Here is a 19757-nt window from a genome sequence, read left to right on the forward strand (position 1 = left end):
CATTCTTGCTCAGGCTGGTCTAGAAGTCCCAAAATCAAGTGATCCTCCCGCCTCGGCCTCCCAGAGTGCTAGGATTACAGGTGTGAGCCACTGGGCCTGGCCAATAATGATTTTTTTAGTGACAACTACCACTTATTTAATGAGTCGATACATGTGAGGCACTTATCACGGTGCAAGGGAGCTGCTAAGTGCTGAATAAATAGTAGCAATTATGATCACCACCTGCCAGGCACCACGCGAAGCTCCTCCTGCCCGAGAGGAATGAGCATCTAGAGTCAGCGGCACAGGCTCTAGGGCAGGTTGCCTATGCTCAGTGGCTAGCTCACCACTTAACTTATGTAGTTACTTCTCTGTGCCTCAGTCTCCTCGTCTGTAAATTGGGCACAAGCACAGTACCTTCTTCATAGGGTTATGTGAAGATTCAATGAGCCAATACATTGAGAAAAAGTGCCTGGCACAGAGATCCATACATGTTACCTGCATTATTACATATGTACATGTGTTTCATTCTTGCCTCTGCCTGGAATGTTCTTCCCAGCACTTCACACGGCCGACTTCTTTTCATCCTTCAAGACTCAGTGTAGAGGACAGCTCCCCGTGAAGGTCTACCTGACCACCCGACTAAACATAGACACCCCTCTGCCCCCACTCTCCAACCCCTCACTATTTTATCTTTTTCACACTTACTTAAGCATTGTCTGCTCTTGTCCTAGGATGTGAGCTCTGGAAGGGCAGGAACTTTGCTTTGTTCACTGCTCTGCCCTCAGCACCCAGCAAGGTGCCTGTGCACAGTAGGTGCTCAATAATAAATGTGGAATGAACGAATAATCCTCACTGTAACTTTGCTTTATTCATTCTACAATTACGTACTGAGTATACTGTGGTGAATAAGATTTCCTGCCCTGGTGAGTCTTGCATTTTAGCAAATTAAAAAAAAAAACAACTCTCTGCATAGGGCTGCCAGGTGTGGTTGGGCGGTCTGTGTACTGTACAGAGGCACCTGCGCGAGGGGGTGAAACTGCAGGCTGCAAACTCGTCTGGACTCTGCTTACCAAGCTGGGAGTCCTGGTGTGGAGCCTGTCAGTCCAGAGGGGCACCTTTGACAGTGAACACAAAGTCGAGGAGGTGGATAAAGTACTGCCCCCATGTCACAGATCTAAGTGACATTTATAGGTTGTACCCATAAAAGAAGGAATCAAGATGTTAACTAGAATGCTGACTTCTCTGGAGACTCTCTGTGCGGGCCCGGGCAGTGTGCTGGACATGCCCCCAAACCCCGTCTGTTAGGTGGTGAAGCGATGCTCAGAGGAGCGGGGGCACGACGGCTGGCTCCACGTCCGGTGGATTTGAAGTCCGTGCACCTCTAAGCCCTCACCTGTCCCCTCAGGCCTCTCTCCCGACAACTGTCTCCCTTCTCATGTGCACCTTCCCCCCCCCCAGGCCCCTCACATGTCTTCTTTCCGTAGTTCTTAGCATCCCCTCCTTAGACTCACGCGAAGACGAGAGGTGCTGCTGCTGTCTTTCCTCCAGAGTTCTGCTGCACCTGTTCTCGCCCACACCTGTCTCACCTGTAGGATGGGGTTAATCATCCATACCTTGCTTAACCCAGTGTGTACAGGGAGGTGCTTTGCAAATCATCGCGTGCCCTGCAAACTGGAAAGGATTCCTGCTGTGTCCCCATGGAACTGCAAGTTGACCCAATTTCACTTATTCATTTATTCCTTCCCTCCGCCCGCATTCCCCTCATCTTTAACACAGGTCTACCAGGCACCTGGCAGGGGGGACACACACTTCCACCTCTGTGGGATTCAGGCCACATTTCCACCTTGGCCACCATGCTTTTCCCACCACAGCCCAAAGGCTGTCCCCCGGCTTGTTGAGCTTGTGGAAGCTGGGAGGGGGGTGAGTCTGGGATTCTCATGCCAGCCTCGCTGGGGCACTCTGCAAACCCTGCCGGACTCCAACTTGGAAGACCCTGACTCTTCTTTGTCAACCATGAGGTTCTGCGTAAAGACCCATTCCCCACGTGTCAAAGAAAAAAAAAAAAATAAGGCAGGGCCCCCAGGGCTTGGAGTTGCATACACTTTTTAATCAAAAGAAGTCAGCCTCCTAAGTATTGCTTTCACAGGTTTATCGAAATCAAGTATTCACACCACTCACGTTTTCAGAAAAGTACTTCCAGCCGGGGAGCCACACCGCACTCCCCAGCGCGATGTCTCGCCTTTGCCAACTTGATGAAGAATAAGCAGCTTGAAACGAAGAAGTCAAAACCCTACCCTCAGCCCCGACAGCTTCCTCAGCTTCTTTTTCTTCTGAGTCACTCCCTGAAACAGTCCCTGCGTGTCAGACCAGCCTCGGGCTCAACCCAGCCGGGCTTAAGGCTCAACTGGCATCCAACGGAAGTCGCTTTTGTGTGTGTCCGCTGTTTGAAGTGTCCTCTCCGAAGGCTAAGTGGGAGAAGCAGGCGCAGCTGGGGGTGAAGTGCAGGGAGGCAAACTTTGGCTGGGTTCCTGTAAACATCCACCGTGCTTGCCGAGTCACAAGCCAAGGCCGGGCCGTCTGTGGGACGCTGCAGGCAGACGAGGTCTTCGGGTTTCCCTTGCCTTCCCCGCTCTCCGGGGACAGGCACTCAGTCCCAATCTCTCCTTCCACCCTCCTGGGTCCAGACGGGAACCTCTCTGTTGGCACAAAGCTTTGGAGGGGAGCAGGCCTAACGAGAAGGAAAAAGGGGAGTTACCAGCGTGGAAGCCCCGCCTGCCACCAGTTTGACCAGGGACAAGCCACCAGGCCTCGGGAGGCGCAGGGGGAGGCAGAGAAGTCTTCCCCCACCTCCTGAATTCGGTAAACCACTGGAAGCCCCAGATTCAGGCTGGGAATGTTTTTCTACAGTTTTTACTACAAAATCTTTTTAATAAATTTGCCTAATTTCTAAGAGACCCTGGCCTGGAGAACGGTGCAATTTCACACGGGGGAGGAAGGACTGTCCGTGTATTGGGAGGGAGGAGGGGTTGCTGGTGCCCAGGGAAGGAGCGCAGCCTGCGTAGGGGTCACCCGGGGTCCGCTGGCCAACATGAGGCTCCAAGGAAGCTGAGTGAGCGCTGGGTAGTGGGGCAGCTTGGCAGCACCTCCCACCTTGCCCGGAAAATGCTCTGCAGCTTATGGGAAGGCTCTGGCCGTGGCCAAGCTACTCAGCAGCTGCACTCAGCTCCTCCTCCCAGGACCCTTAGTGGGTCCTCAGTCCCCATTCCTTTCTCTCTGTGTCCACCCTGGTGCCGGTGTCTCTGCGTGCCCACCCTCCTCACAGCCCCCACGAGTCCTGCCCCACCCAGTTCTGAGCCTATCTTTGCCAGCTCAGACTATTCCTTCTGCAAACTTCATGGAGCATCACAGAGAACTTGTATGTGAAACATGTAACGTGCATTGTTCAACAGGGCGGTATTTTTTTTTTTAAGAGACAGGGTCTCACTATGTTGCCCAGGCTGGACTTGAACTCCTGGGCTCCATCGGTCCTCCCACTTCAGCCTCCGCATAGTTGGGAGTCTCAGACTAGCTGGGACTACAGGCACATGCCACTGTGCCCAGCTTCTAACAGGGTGTTACTGACATTTGGGTGGATATGGGGGGCTGTTCTGGGCACTGCATCCCTGGCCCCTGACCACTAAATGTCAGTAGCACCCCCGGTCACTATGACAACTAAAATGCCCCCTTTCCCATCTCCAAGGACCACCTAAGAGTGCAGAACTGCTTCCACTGAGAACTGTGCATCTCTCTATTTTATAAGCGAAGACACTGAGGTTCAGAGAAGCCAAGTGACCTGCCTAAAGTTGCACCACTGCAAGAGGCCAAGCTGGCCCTAGATTAGTAATAACGATGGGAATGATCACAATCAGAGCAGCCTCACCGTCCCCCTCCACTCACTTTGGGCACGTGGACCTGGCACCTTCCACCTGCAGAGACCTGCCCTGGCATACTTGGCCCTGGGCTGTAAGTGCAGGCAGAGCTATGTCTTCCCACAGCTGCCCAGCACTGGGCTGCTCTCGAGATGCCTGGTGTCCCGCAACCTGGAGTGGAATTATTTGTTCAGGGCCATCCTCACGGTACTCGCTGTAGAGCTCTCCAAGGCCCAGGGGCGTCCTTGAGCCCATCTCAGACTTGTGTGCACAGGGTGTTAGAGAACATGCAATATCATCCGGTGTGGACCTCACTCCGCTCCTAATTCCTGTGACTACAAACAGCGGCCCAGACAAAGTCCCAGCCAGGTGCTGGTGCGCCTGGAGCTGCCCTCCCACATGTGCTAACTCCAGTCTGAGCAGCCTCCAACTGGAATTTACCTACACGCCTATTTTCATTGTGTTTATCTGTGGGGTCACCTATTTATGGCAAGTGATGCCAGCTTTCCATTTCTGGTAGTAATATAAAGTTTCTCTCTTTTCAAAATGTTTATTTAACTTTAAAAAGAGCCAAGTCAGGTACAATGGGTCACGTCTGGAATCCCAGCGCTTCAGGAGGCCAAGGCAGGAAGATCACTTGAGCCCAGGAATTCCAGGTTCCGTTGAGCTGTAACTGGCCACTGCACTGTAGCCTGGGCGCAGAGTTGAGACCCTGTCTCTATAATTAATTAATTAGTTAATAGAGCCAATTTAAAGAAAACAACTACATTAATACTAGTTCGGGTGTTAGGCAGATACAGCAAAAAATGCTGACAATGTTGTATAAGGTTTGAGAGACCAAGACTCCGGGAGGCCTTTCAGAGGGCAGCATTTGCCCAACACCTTCATCCAAGTCTGGCCACACCCAAGAACCACCTGGACTATTATTTATTTAGTATTTTTCATTAAAGTACTTTTTTAAACTCCAAATTTTTAAAAGCAACCTTGACGTCACTATCATGAATAAAAACCAACATCATTTGTCATAAACAGAAGGCAATGCCCAAAATACAATGGATTCTAGCTCAATATCCCTGGCCTGCAAAACTGAGCAGGAGCCTGAAAAAAAACGGGAAAGTATCAAATATCCAGGAAGCCTCAGGGGCCCCCCGAAAGCCCATCTCCCAGCCCTGATCTCCCATACTCCCTGCCTCCTGGGGACGTCTCCAGCAGAACGCCTCACTCGGGAAGCTCTGGGAGAGTGTGGCTAGGAGCCCCAACATGGTCACCTCATAGCTGGGTATCTGGGCTGAGTCACAGAACCACCCCAAGCCTCAGTTTCCCTCCTTGTCTAATGGAACCCTGCCCAGTCGCCTCACGGGGTGACGCTCAGGGGAACCACGGAGATATGAGACGTGGGAGAGGCAGATATTTTTACCCACCCAGCCGAGCCCCTGCCAGGAAGGAATCCCAGGAATGAAGCCTTACCGGCAGGGGAGCTCCCAGCCTCCCCAGGCTTGGGACCTGGGATGACAGCTGTGAGGCCACCAGCATCATTCAGGACTCCCTGGGTACCAATTATCACCTCCCCTGAGGCTGTTTCAAAGGCTGCCCACACAGACACACCCTCCTTGGTGACTGGCCCTCAAGAAGAGTGAGGGTGCCGGAGGTGGCGGGACGGCTTCCTGGGCTGGAGCCCCTCTGGGTCGGCCACACCATGACCACATCACTTATCAGGCGGTGACCACACATCATTCACCATCCCATTGCATCTAATTTGCACAAGCTCTTTGGAACTGCTGTTATCTCCATTTCACAGAGAAGGAGACAGGCTTGGGAGGTGAAGTCACTTGCCGGAGGTGCTGGTGGAGCTGAGATTTAAACTGAAACGTGTCTGACTGCAAAGCCTCTAAGCAACAATTTTAGGGGGTACATGGACGTGGCCGTAAGTAACACTGAATCACATGTACATAACAAGTGAGCGATTCACTTTTTGGTTCTTGGTGGATCCTTACGATTACTTACGGGGAAAGTTCCAGTTTGGTGCTGGTATAGCTTTACCACCTGGCAGTTGCTAATCTCCCTTTTTAACAAACAGGGAGCAGGCGACAGGCCCTTAGCTGGCTTTAGTATTTGGCCAAAAGTTAATGACTTTGGCACTTATTATTTTTATCCATGCCAAGTGATGATGGTTTTCTCTTTACAGAGACATAAACACTCTTTTTAAAATAAATTCACATAAAAAAGGAGAAGTCGGGCATGGTGGCACATACCTCCAAGACTCCGTGAGGCCTTTCGGAGGGCGGCAATTGCCCAACACCTTCATCCAAGGCTTGCCACACCCAAGAACCACCTGGACTATTATTTACTTAGTATTTTAAATTAATGCACTTTTTAAAACTCCAAATATTTAAAAGGAACCTTTACATCACTATCATGAATAAAAAAAACTCATTTGTCGCAAACAGAAGGCAATGCTGAAAACACAACAAAAATGAAATCATTAATTCTAGCTCAATCCCCCTGGCCTGCAAAATTGAGGCAATTGCCCGTTTTACTCTCGGCTACTTCGGAGGCTCAAGTGGGAGGATCACTTGAGCCCAGGAGTTCGAGGCTGGCCTGGGCAACATATTTAATAGTAAGACCCCCATCACTTATTGTTAAAAAAGTGTTTTCAAAAAGCAGATTTTTTACAAATGAAACATTAAGAGTAGTATATTTCATCTTAAATTATAAATTATAAAGGGAAAAATAATAACTGAACAGCGGGGAGACCCAGCAGACACCACCTAAGCCAAGTGATCCAAGTTACCATCACCAGGAATGGGACAGACAGCACATGCCTCTTGATAAGATAAGACACACAGAGAAGCACACACACTTGCTGCTGTGGTATTCCTGCCAAGAACGCATCATCTGAATCTGACCTTGAGAGTAAATATCAGACAAACCCAAACTGAGAGACAGTCTACAAAATACCAGACTTGTACTCCTCAAAGATATCAATGTTGTGAAAGACAAAAAGGCAGACCGAGGAGCTGTTCCAAATTGAAGAAGGCTCAAGATTAATACGATGGGTGATCTGAGACTGGATCCTGGACCTCAACTCCCTTTGTTCTCGACTGTTGAAGGACACTACGGGACAACTGATAAAACTTGAATAAAGTTGTAGATTAGATTGGTCACGGCATTGTATCAAGTTAAATTTGCTGATTTTGACAACTGTACTGTCATTATGTAAATATGTTCTTGTTCCAAGGAAACAAACACGTGTCTCTTGATTATTTAAGAGTAAATATTTAGTAGTAAAGGAGCATAATGTCTGTATCCCATTTTCAAATGGTTCAGAAGAATAATTATACACATATGCACTGTGTACATACATGGACATGCATATATTTACATACAAAGCAAAGAGCAAGGAGGCATTCTGTGCATGAGCAAAATGTTAATTGGTGTAATCGGTGAATTGGGTGAAGGGTACATGGGAATTCTTTTTACCCTTCTTGCAACTTTTCTGTAAGTGTGAGATTATTTCATAATAACATTTTTTAAAAATTCAAAAATAAGGAGCAAGCGCGTGCATGAGACTGTTCTGGCACAAACTGTGAGCTGGTATTCCAATGTCAAGGATTCGGAGACCCTCACTAAAGGCCCCATCGAACCCTGGTGCTGCAGCAAGAGCACCGTGCTGGGAGTCCTGCTTGGGTTTGGTCCCTTGGCCCCTCACTTCCCCATTCTGGGCCTCAGTTTCCTTACTTGTGAGATGGGGATAAAGATGTCTGTCCCTCTTATTGTGATCTTAGGTTTCAAAAAAGCAGACTATGCTTTCAGAAGCTCTGGGGGAAAGACAGCAGATAAACCAGAACTATGAAATTGGAAAGGAGGCCTCGCTTTCTTAGTTCAGCAAAATACGCAACAGGGCTGTGAGGGCGTGGTGTGGGCCCTGCCTGTTCCTCGGCTGAAATTTCCAGTTTGTATAACTCAGGGCCAGGGGAGTGGGGTCCCTGACATCTCACTGTCTTGAGACACATATTAGGGTCTTCTGTCCAAAGATGCAGCTAGCGCCAATGCGCCCTGTGGCCAGGCCCTTCCTGGTGGGCCTCATGTCAGGAACAGAACTGGAGAGTTGGTCAGGCCTGGGAGTACACCACCCTTGGCCCACGCCACCATTGTCTGTCTGTCGTCTGGATGATGGCCACAGCCTCCTGGCCTGGATTCCTGCATCTGCCCTGACCCCTGCCTGTGGGATCTCCCATGGCTCAAATCTGATTGTGTCCCCGTGGAAGGTTTGGGTTTCTGAGCTGGGCAGCAACATGGCCAGCGGGTGTTCTGCTGGTAGCACAGGCTGCAGATTGTCAAGGAGGGATGAGGGCTGGTAGATAGGAAGGAACAGTTGTGGCACCCAGGTGGGAGATAACTGAGGCCTGGGAAACCCTGTAATAAGATAAACCACTGAGTCTGGTGACCCTTAGCTTCATATCTGAGCTGCACCAGGCCAGGTCACACTGGCTCTGACAGCAACAGTCGCTAGTTGCTGCTTCCAGTTGTCTACGTTTCTAGCCCCAAGACGGCTCCTCTCCCACAACCCCCACTGTGTGCCAAGAAAGGGTTGGCAGGCACCAGCCGCTTTCATTAGGAACCGGGACAAACCACCCCAGCCGAGCTGCCTCTGCACCGGAACTGCTGGGACCTGAGGACTCTCGCTGGCTCCCAGACCAGTCACGGCAGCCCTTTCTCCCGATACCCAATCCCTGCTCCTGGGCAACAATTAACACTCCAGGAAATCGGAAGAGCCAGCTCTCCAGGGGTCCGGATCTGGTGCCCTGAGGACCACAGGGCAGTGGGGAAGGTCTCCCGAGGGTCCTGGGGCTAGAGAGTGGGAAATGTCTCCCAGCTAGGCCAGACTGGGATCTCCCCGGCACTCAGGCAGTCAGTCCTCTTTCGCTCATCATGGGATATAAATATTCATGCATGAGTGTAGGTGCAGCATTCACAAGGGCCTGTAAATACAGTTTCCATTACATCTGACTATTAATAGCAGTTAATATTAATATATCTCTTGCTATATATAAGAAGGTCTAAGTGCCTAATGTGTATTTCATTTAATCACCACAAGAAGGTCATTATTCCCCTATTTTATAGAAGTGGAAACTAAAGCACAGAGAGGTTAAGTAGCATGCCCAAGGTCACAGCTAACCTGGGATCTGAACCCAGATAATCTGAATCTCGGGTCCTGGCTCTTAACCACGACCCTAATACTGCCTCTTCAAAGAGATGCTCAGCAAATGTGGGTGCACCTTTGCACTCTGAGATCCACCCCAAGCCCCATTGCCTGGCATGTCCTACACCAGTAGTCACTGTTTCCTGGACTGACTTGTGTGGAACACGCGTGACCACATGAGGACCAGTGAAAAAGAGCAAGATTGGACTACCGGGATTCTGGGGCAGGGCCCAGAGATGAGGTCCAGTCAGGTCATCTAGATCTTTCCCACAGGCTTTCCTGCCACTGGCCACCCCTCCCACACCCCCAGGGTCTGGGCTTCCCAGGCACATGGGGCCAAGGCTTCCTTGGCTTGGATTTGGGGGTGGGGAGGAGGGAATGCTGTGCGTGCTTCCACCACTTCTCCTGGCCCAGGTCTGTCCCATAGCCCCAGGCAACCACCACGACCCACCCCCCCTCCAACCCCACTCCTCTCCCAGGGTCAGGCCCTGACACTCCGAGAGCTTTACAAGGATGTCCTTGAGAGATATTTCCCGGTGTTTCTGCTCAAACAGCGTTTGCTGCAAAATATGTCGAAGCATTTGGGCTTCAGTTTTCAGTTCAGAATATGCCAATGTTTTCATTTGGAAGGGGAAGTGTTTCTGTTGATGTGGTAAAGAGATAAAATAAGACGTTCTTCACCAAAGTTACACTGCTTGAAAGTCAAACGTTTAGCTTGGAGAAAGGGATTTATCTTGGGATCGCCGGGGCCCAGCACACGGCTTGGCAGAAGAGCAGACAGGACCAACATTGGTTAAATGACTGAATGAGGGAATATACAAAGGGCCTAGAACTGGGAGTGGTATACGATCAATACTCAGTACAGACTTTGAACAGATCCCATAGGTTCTGCCTCCGATAAGAGTTCTGGGTATGTTCGTGTTTCCCCATCTTCACCAACCTTGCCTGGTCCAAGCCTCTGTCACCTCTGGCCTGGACAACTAACAGCCTCCTAACTGGCTTCCCTGCTTCCACTCTTGCCCCTTCGGCCCATTCTGCCCACAACCATCAAAGTCATCTTTGCAAAATGAGAATTGGATTATGTCGACCTCTGCCTAAATCCTTCCAAGGCTTTCCACTGCTCTTGGCCATGGCTCCCCCCAACCCTGCTGACCTCTCTTGGGGCTGCTCTCTAGCCTTGCCGGCCTCCTCTCGGATGCTGAAAGAGCCAACTGAAGAGCCTACCCTCTGCTTGGATTGGTTTTTTCTCGATCTTCATGTCTGCCTCCTTTTATCAAATTAGGGCCAGCTCAAATGTGTCATCTCCTTCTCTGACCCCCCTAGCTAAAGCAGCCCATCTCTATTCTTCTGTTTCACCTGCTCAACGTCTACCCCCCCATAGAGCATCTACCAGATGCCAGGTGCTGTTCTAAGGGCTGAGGACACAGCAGTGAACACTACAGAGGAAGCTCATGTCTTTCTTACATGCCTACATAGCTCTTAAAACACTTGATTATCTTCTTTGGGTACCTACTAAGTCTTCCTCACCAAGTGCCGAGAGGGCCAGGGCTGAGTCTGTCTTGCTCACTGTGTTCACTCACCAGGCAAATAAGCATTTGTTCAATAAAAGAATGGATGGAAGGCGGGCAAGCAGGCTGGGTAGGTATGCAGAGCAGCTGGCACACGCCCCCCGGGTACTTGGTTCTTGCTAAGATCTTACTGAACTTAACTGAAGTTTTCTTCAAAGAAATCTCACTGTTGACCCCTTAGGGCAGCAGTCCCCAACTTTTTTGGCACCAGGGACTGGTTTCACGGAAGACAATTTTTCCACGGATGGGTGGGGGTGGGGTGGGGTGGAGGCGCAGCTCAGGTGGTGATGCAAGCAATGGGGAGCAGCTGTAAACACAGATGAAGCTTACTTCCTGCTGTGCCCCCACCCCAGACTGGTACTGGGGTTTGGGGACCGAAGCCTTAGGGGAGCCCTCTGCTCCCAGCTCTGCTGCCAGCACGTCCCGTCCCACCCTGCATCACCCTCTGCAACAGACTGCTTATGTCCCCTCAAAATTCATATGTTGAAACCCTAATTCCAATGTGATGGTATTAGGAGGTGGGGCCTTTGGGAGTTGATTAGGTCATCAGGGTGGAGCCCTCGTGAATGGGATTATAAGAACTGTAAGAAATGTTTGTTGTTTAAGCCACCCAGTCTATAGTATTCTGTTACAGCATACTGAACTAAGACACTCTCTGACTGTGGTCATCTTGACAAAGACAGGCAACACAGGAGAGGAGTAAACGCAGCCTACTAGGGGTGAATGGCATTAGAGTCCATTTTCCAAAAGGAGCCCCTGCCTACCTCCTCACAACCCCCCTTCATTGCCATGCAGGCCCCATGACCAGTGATACTCCAGCACCATCTAGCCTCAGGGGCTGAGCCAAGAAGTTTCTGCCTGCCCTGTGACCCCTCACAGGACCTGACAGCTGCCCGACAGCCTGCCTGGCATGCATGTTCTCTCTCATCTAGTCCAGCTACCTCTCTTTCTTGCTGAGTGACTTTGACCAAGTCTTACTCCCTGGACCTTCATTTCCCTACCTCTAATACACAAGGTGGGCTGGAGGCAAGCTCCCTGGTCACAACCCAGAGACAGGACTTTAATACCTCAGTGCAATGATCCTATGGTCCCTTCTCCTGCTGACCTAAGAGCCCCCTGAGGCCTTGCAAACACTGCAGACAAAGCCAGCCCCAGCACCAACCCCCCTGCTTGCCTGTTCTGTGAAGGCAGCTTGCAAAACTGGCAGCCCCTGCAGATTTGAGCTGCAGAACTGGCAAGATGGGGCACCCTGAAACCTGACTCCAAAACAGCAGCAAACCCAAGGCCAAAAGGAAGTACAGGGTTCTTTGCCGAGGCCTCTGCACTCAATCCCCACCTAGTCCCCCAAGGGGGCACAAAGGTGATTAGTGCCTGGCTCCCTACCTCTTCTTACACCCCCAGTCTTTATCCTTCCAGGACTAGGAGAATCCCCAAAAAACCAAGGTCACCATCAAGCCAGGATGAGGATGGGGGAGGAGCTCATAGCTCTGCCTCAAGTGGATTTGGATGCAAAGGCTTTTTCCACAAGCTGTGGGGGTAAGTCCCATGACTATTCCAAGCATAACTTAGGCCCCGGGTCCTCTGCCGCTTCAGCAGTTGTCCCCTTTGCTGGGAGAAGCTTTCCAACCCCAACTAAGGGCCTAAGAGGGGTCCGGCCTTTCCTGACATCCCGTTAGACCCGGGGGAGGCGAACGGAGAAGTCATAAGCCTAGGAGAGGGGTGTGTGTCCGCCCTGGGGATACCTCCCTCTCCCTCACCAGTGCCCCAAGCCGCCCTGGTCCCACGCAGAGAGGGCACTTACAGGCCTTGGAGGCGGGGGAGGACCTCATCCTGGGGTCCCATCCCCGGCCAGAAGGTGCCCTCAACCAGAAGCGGCGGCATGATCTGGGCGGCTGGTCCAGCCCGAGGATTGCGGATCGTAGGCAGGAGGGGGGAACGGCAGTCAAGACCCTACTCCAAATACCCATCGAAGACGTCGAGCTCCGAGTCAGCATCGTAGAGGCCGGAGCCGGGGTCGGAGAGCACGCCGAGGTCCACGAGCGCCTGGTCCATGTCCTCGGGCAGGAAGACGAGGCCCACGTTGAGGACGATGTACTCCATGAGGAAGGCGTAGTACAGGATCAGCACATTGACGAAAAACAGGCCCACGAAGAACATAGAGGGCAGCAGCGGTGGCGGCACGTAGGGGACCAGGGGGCCCAGTGCGTCCAGGTGGGCCGCGACCCGGGCGCCGGGCATGCAGGGGGCGGCGAGGGCAGCAGCGGCCCGGCGGTCCCAGCGAGCTCAGCCGCTAAGGCGCCTGGGCGGCCGGCGGGGGGACAGCTCAGCCATCCAGGGGCGCCCCGGGTGTCGACGGAGGCGGTGCTGGGCCCCCCTGCGAACGCAACCCGACCCCCGAAACGTGCCGGGCGGGGTCGCCGCACCCGCAGATGTTCCCACAAGGTCCCCTCGTCCCGCCGGGCGGCGACCGGGCCCTTCTGAAGTGGCCGGCGGCTGCCCGGCTGCCCCGCTCGCGCTCACAGGCCCTCGCAGCGCCGGCGGGGACCCCACGGCGGCTCAGCGTCGAGGGCCAGTCTCGGCAGCGGTCTCTCCCGCCCGGCCCTGCAGTTCCTCGCGCCCCCTGCGCGCCCCCGCAGGCCCAGCGCCCATGGCTGCGGCCGCCGCGTCGCCCTCGGGTCCCGATCCGAGCACCGCCTCCCGAGCGGCTCCACGCTCATTGGCCGGCTGGCCCCTGCCCGCGCTCATTGGCCGGCTCAACGCCCGCGTTCATTGGCCCGAGCCGCGAGGGGGCGGGTACCGCTTCGCTTCGCTCCGCCCCTCGGGGCGCCCGCCTCTGACTTGCTTTCCCCGTTCCGGTCCGCGCTCGAATCTCAACTCGGATTCAGTCTGCGGGGCCAGGGAGTAGGGGGAGGGAAGAGACTGAACACAACTCAAACCTCGACTTATCCTAAGACTACAAAAGCCAGAGGAAACCGCGGGCTTCTTCTGCACCTTGCTGGACTTTGTGATGGCGCCACGCCTCTTTGGGACTCAGTTTCCCCTTTAAAAGAAGGCGGGGTGGGGGAGGGGCGGCGGACAGTTCCAGTGAGAATCTTGGACATTCCCAAAGCGCCAATATTCATGGTGGAGATCAATCAGTGTCCCCTTCGCCTCTCCAAATTCTGGCTGCTGGAAGTTCTGCCTGTTGGCTGATAACGCATCACAGAGCCTGGGAAACACCTGAATAAAGAGATTCCGAGGTAGTTCAGACCTTCAGCAGTAAGGTTGCTTTTGTTTGTTTGTTTTCCTTTGTAAATTATGTTTAAACACAGTAATGCACGTGGCTAAACATACAAACGACCAAGAAGTGCACGGAAAAGTGAGTCTTTCCCACCAGTGATTCCCCTGATCTTTGGCAACCGTTGTACATCCTTCAGGAAACTCATCTTGCCCAGAGCGCCTTCCAAAGCAGTTCAACAAACCTTTAAATCTCAGGCCACGCCAAGCTGGGTGATATACATGCATTGCTTAATTGGAGGCAGAAAAGGCAGTGTAGTATGTTACCCCTTTTTACAGATGAGGAAACTGAGCCCAGAGAAAGGAGGGACTCTGGAAGCTGCTGGGCCTGGGTGTGTTTTTTAGGAGGCCAGAACCTGCCCTTTATTCCCCATGACTTTCTCTTGCCCGGTCTATGTGAATTACAGGGCAAACCATTAACCCTCCATAGGTCTCCATTTCTCCAACTGCTGAAGGTAAAACAAACCTTCACTCATTCATTCACTCTGCTGATTCTTGTGGAACACCTACTACGTGCTAAACCTTGTGCTAGGCATTGGGGAGAACGTTGGCCCTGACTCAATTCTTTCCTGAGCGTAGTTAATGGGACACACTTTAAGGCATGGAAATGAATGAACGAATGGTAGTCAATCGGGAAGTCTTGTCCGCACTGAGCTTCCCCCTTCTAATCCAGAAGAGAAATTTAGATATATCTTGGCTCATGTAAAAAGATGAATGTTTCCTTTTTCTGTTTAGTGGGTAGTTTGGGAAATGGCATAGATTTTGGCTGAAGACCAGAGAAATTCTCTGAAAGTACAAGATGTTCAGTTTGGTACATTGTTGCTTGCAGGCCTTTCCAATACACACACACATACAAACTCTCTCTCTCTCTCTCTCTCTCTCTCTCTCTCTCTCTCTCAATTGACATGGAAAAAGAAAAAGGCTGTGAGGACAAACAAGGCAGTTACCAATTTGGTGTAGTTTTGGTTTATTGGGAAGGGATGAAAATAAGGGTGCAAGGGTATGAACCCTGGTGATGCCACTTATTAACTGCATGACCTTGAGTAAGTCAACCTCTCTGTGACTCAAGTTTCCTGGACAATAAAATGGGAATAATAGTACCCTACCAATAGTAGGGTTGTTGTGAGAATTAAATACCTTAACACATGTAAAGCGCTTAGGACAGTGGTACATAGTATATGCCATGCAATAGCTATTCTAATCTTATCATAAAGCTAATAATTATTATTAATAATATCGTGGTGACTTACCTCCACTCATCTTCACCTGTTCCCTCTCCAGGTCTCCGCCCACAGGCTACCCAGTCCCGCCCACCCGGACGAGTCTTCGGCCTCCCCTCCTCTCGCTCCGCCTCTTCTTGAAGGCCTCGGGTCCGCGGTGCGTGGTGCATGCCGGGTCTTGTAGTCTGTTCGCAGAGTCCCGTAGCGGGGGGCCTCGCACATGAACTGCATTTCCCAGAGTTCCTCGAGGCGGCGGCCGTAAAGCGCGGCAGTCGAACGGCCGGTTCCGGCTGAATGTCAGTGCGGGGCTGTGGGCCGGGGAGGAAGGTGGCTGGCGGTCCCTCCACCGCCTCCGCCGCTGCCTCCTGCGCTTGTGTTGCCGCCGCGGGCGCTGGGCCGCTCGGCCGGTGGGGCATGAGACCGTGAGGCGAGCAAGGAATCGGGGCCGCCGACATGTTTGGCCGCTCGCGGAGCTGGGTGGGCGGGGGCCATGGCAAGTCCTCCCGCAACATCCACTCCTTGGACCACCTCAAGTGAGTGTATTGGGGGCGAAGGGGGGAGGCCGCGGGGCTGGGCATGGGGAAGAGGGTGCATAGCCCCGGGCCGGGGCCGCTGGGAGGTGGAGAGTGAAAGTGGGGGGCCGAGAGGGACTCGCGGGGAAGCAAGGCTGTAGGGTGGTTAAGAGCGAGGGCTCTGGAGTCAGAGCGCCTGGGTTCGAACCCTGACCCCGTCGCTCCTGGCTGTGTGACCTTGGACAAGTCGCTTAGTTTCTCAGAGCCTCGATATCCTCACCTGTAAAGTAAGGGGATGCGATTTCAGTTTATGAACGTGGACTTTGTTCTTGCTGGGGACGGACGGTGGCCACCAAGCCTCCCGGGGTGGTACTTCTTAGACCGGACAGTTTAGGGGTCAAAGGCCTGAGTCCTAGAGTTGAGCAGATCCTGGTTTGAATCTAGGTGTGTGAATTGAAGCCTCAGTTTCCTCACTTGTAAAATGGGTAGTGTGACAGCACCTGCTTCCTGCAAGTGTTTTGAGGGTTGATTGGATAAGAGAATGAACATAAAGCTCAGAACATGGATTAGTGCTCAATAAGGAGCACTAATTAAAAGAACAAAGTATTTCCTGGGGGGAGTCTAAGCAGGAAATAATCAGAAGTAGAGCTCTCTGGGAGCACAAGTGGCAAACAGGGCCCCTGGAAAGCAGGAGTGCACAGAGATTGAGATTGGCTTTGCAGTCAGACCTGCCTTCAAATCCTAACTCCAACGCTTAGTGGCTATGTGACCTTGGACAAATTACTTCACCTCTCTGAGCCTCCAGTTCCCCATCCGCAAGTGAGGATGATGAACATGGTTCAGGATTCGGTAACGTCATGCTGCATTTATCACTTCGGCAAGGCCTTCCCAGACCACCCTACCTAAAGTGCTCCTCTCATCCCAATTCCTTTCTGCCAGATCTTGCTCTTGATTTCATTCAGTGCATCACCAGTATCAGTGATTATCCTGTTCATTTCTACTTCTTTTCTGTCTCCTATTAAACTGGTACTTCCAGCGGGGATAGAGACTGCTTGGTTTGTTCACAACTGTATTCCCAGCATTTAGCACTGTGCCCAGCACACAGTAGGAGCTCAGTGGATACTTAAAGAATGAAAAAATGAATCAATAAATTGGGGAGAGGTTCGGAGTGTGCAAGCTGAGACTCAGGTTTTGGGGGCAGGTGGGGAGGGTGATAAAAAATAGAGACCTTTGAGGAGGAAATGACTTCAGGGAGGAAGTGGCATTTAATAAATGTGTGTGAGTCTCAAAGAATGGGGGGCTGGAGGGTTCATTACGTAGTGAGGGATGGTTTTGGGGGGAGGTGGTAAGAGAAGACAAGGAGAGGAAAGAGGCCCAGGATAAGGTTGAGGGTGGGTATGGAAGCAGGACTCTTGAATGGAAGGGCAGGGAAAGGGAGAGACTAAGGATTTCAGGAATTTATGAGTGGGCAGATGTGGCAAGGAGGGGAGGATGGTTATCCAGAGGAGGCTGGGCCTCCTGCCAGCACCCAGGTGCCTACAGGCTCTCACCTAACTCTGCCTGACTCTAGCCCTTTTGAATTACTTTAATTGTTATTGAATGCTTTATTCTGGGTGGGGTACTTGCTAAGGACTTCCTGTGTGTTATTTCCATTCGTCCTCAGACATCTGTGAGTTAATAGGAGCTATTATTGTTTCCATTTTATAGAAGTGCAAACTAAGGTTGAAGGTGCTTAAGTCACTTGCCTCCAGGTAACAACAGCTAAATAGTGTCTATAGAACTTATACTTGTTATACTGTCTTTCTGAATAAAACTTCCTGATAGGTCAGTTGGGGACACTTTTGACTCAGCTGAGCCTCATCACTAATGAGGCATCTTTGCCACCTGGCAAGCCAGGGAATGGTAAAGGTTCTCAGGTTCCTTTGCCGTATCCTGGGAACTGCCCAGGTTCATTGTTTAGGTCGTGTGTCTGTCAGGCGCTTCTTTGGGAACCCCAGCTGCCTGCCCTGGATCAGGCAGATCAGCTTAATCCATATTACAGCCAGAAGAACCTGTGATTCATGCATTGGTGGGGAGCTTAGAAGATTTCCCAGATGACGTGGAAAAGAGTGCCGTAAAAGCCAGTGCCCACACCAATGCTTGCACTGCTCTTCATTTGACTCTGCTAGTGAGCATCTTGGGGCTTGGGTACAGAACAGCTTATTCCCTGAGTCTGTAGGCTGGCGGGGAAGACAGCCATAGATCCAGTGGCTGTGCAGTGTGACAAGTGCTGGGATCACTGTAGGCCCAGGGGTATGTGGAAACCCTCCTTGGACAGGTAGGAGCCACCCTATGGGATAGTGGGGTATGGGAGGGAGAACACCATAATCGGGACGCTGGGGTTTGGGGCCTGCGGGGGTGGTGGTAGTTGTGGGAAACAAGGCTAAAGGTAGGAAGGGGCTTGGGAATTGTCTGACATTGAGGGTGACCAACTGTCCAGGTTTGCCTGCGACATGGAACTTTCAGTGCTAAAACTGAGAAAGTCCTGGGCAAACCAGTAGCCAGTACAAACTGGTCAGCCTATCAGTGACAAGTGACAGTTCCTGATATACTCTTGTCCTGACCTAGGGCAGTATGGGCGGAGAGGAAAGGTTAAGATATTTAAGCAAATTTAGAATCGATAATTATTATTATTTTTTTTTAAACACACAAAACATCTGTTCTGGGAACCCTCCTCTTCTAATAGACTTAATTTTTTTTTAGAACAGTTTGAGATTTACAGAAAGATTGAGAAGGTAGTACAGAGAGCTAGAAACCCTTTTTCAACCACATTATTCTTCATAACACTCCTAGCTTGCAAACTGGAGAGGAATTTTCCTGTTAGGGTTTTGCTTTTGCTAAATAATAAGGAAATCATAATGGAATAAAAATGGAAAATTGCATACTGTAGTCTGTCTACTGAATCAAGTTAGTGATTTAGTTGAGGCAGATTGAAAGAGTCAAGAGGTTATTTCCTGCACGCCATGGGTGGTTTGTTGCCCAGACTAGTGGCAAGGCTGCGACACTGACCGACAAATGCACACCGCTAGGTAGAAAAGCTTTCCTGATGGAGTGGTGTGATTGTTACTGAAATGTCTTTACCAGGCACTGCAAGTCCACAGCTGGTAGAACTTGATGGCGGTTGTGTTGTGCTGTTGCCTTACTTCTGGTCATCTTTGTGTGTGGGCCAAGATTCTTGGTTGCAAATGACAGAAACCCGGCTCAAATTGTCTTAAGCCCCAAATGGAATTGGATAGCTCCTGTCGCTAAATGGTCTGTCCTGGCTAAACCGTGGCTGAATCCAGGTATTTAGTGCCGTCAGGAATCTGCCTCTTCCCATCTCTCAGCTCTGCCTCCTTCCACGTTGGTGTCATTCTCAGACAGCCTCTAGGCGTGCATCATATCAGTTTAGTAATCCCTGGGGAAAAGAGAGCTTCCTTTCTTAATATTGCCAGCAAAAGTCCAGAACTGAGTATTGTTGGACCAACCTGAGTTCTCATGCCATCCCCGAGCTGTCACTGTGGCCAGGAATATACGGTGCTCTAATTGGCCAGCCCTCATTCATATGCCCTTCCCTGGAGCCAGAATGGGATCAGCTCCACCCAAGCTAGTGGAGAGAGAATGAGAGAAAGAGGTGGTTCCCTATGGGAGAATCAGGTTATTACCCAAAGAAGGTGGGGAATGTATGCCCAGCAGGTAGACGCTCACCTACTCTTGGTATATTCAACTTTTGACTAAGATGGTACTGACAGTTTCAGAGCTGGGGGTACAATATTGCCATATTGATTTTCTTAAAATATCATGTTCACCATATGACACATAATGGGTCCTAGGCACCCACTGTGTCAAGTCTAAATTCTTTCAGGCTTTCACAGTTCTCTAGACTCTTTTCCCACCCATCCAGTTTGGAGCACAGGGGGTCAGGAACATTCTTGGTTGGCAGACACCCAACCAAATGGAGACCTAAAGGATGAGTCATTGTTACCAAGCAGTAGGGGGACAGGGAGGAAGGAAGTGTGTTTCAGGCAGAGAAATGGCATTGGAGAAAGCTGGGCGGGGGACAGGGCAGG

General features: G+C 51.3%; 2 protein-coding genes across 2 annotated transcripts in view; one reads left to right on the forward strand and one right to left on the reverse strand.

Annotated features, from left to right (window-relative positions):
• Positions 1–2099: 2099 nt before the first annotated feature.
• On the reverse strand, positions 2100–13327 carry DEXI (Dexi homolog (mouse)). The gene is made up of 2 exons (XM_012647795.1): positions 12463–13327; positions 2100–2710 (listed from the first exon to the last, which is right to left on the reverse strand). Exon 1 carries the CDS (start codon positions 12897–12899, stop codon positions 12612–12614), a length of 288 nt encoding a protein of 95 aa, XP_012503249.1. The 5' UTR covers positions 12900–13327; the 3' UTR covers positions 2100–2710; positions 12463–12611.
• Positions 13328–15415: 2088 nt separating this feature from the next.
• Positions 15416–19757, forward strand: part of CLEC16A (C-type lectin domain family 16, member A) — a 203709-nt gene continuing 199367 nt past the window's right edge. Inside the window, exon 1 of the mRNA XM_012647791.1 lies at positions 15416–15690. Coding sequence (XP_012503245.1) covers positions 15611–15690 — 80 coding nt within the window. The 5' untranslated portion in view covers positions 15416–15610. The remainder of the gene's footprint in view (positions 15691–19757) is intronic.

This window comes from Propithecus coquereli, unplaced genomic scaffold (assembly GCF_000956105.1).
Source record: "Propithecus coquereli isolate 6110/MARCELLA unplaced genomic scaffold, Pcoq_1.0 Scaffold27, whole genome shotgun sequence".
In the NCBI taxonomy this organism is placed as follows: domain Eukaryota; kingdom Metazoa; phylum Chordata; class Mammalia; order Primates; family Indriidae; genus Propithecus; species Propithecus coquereli.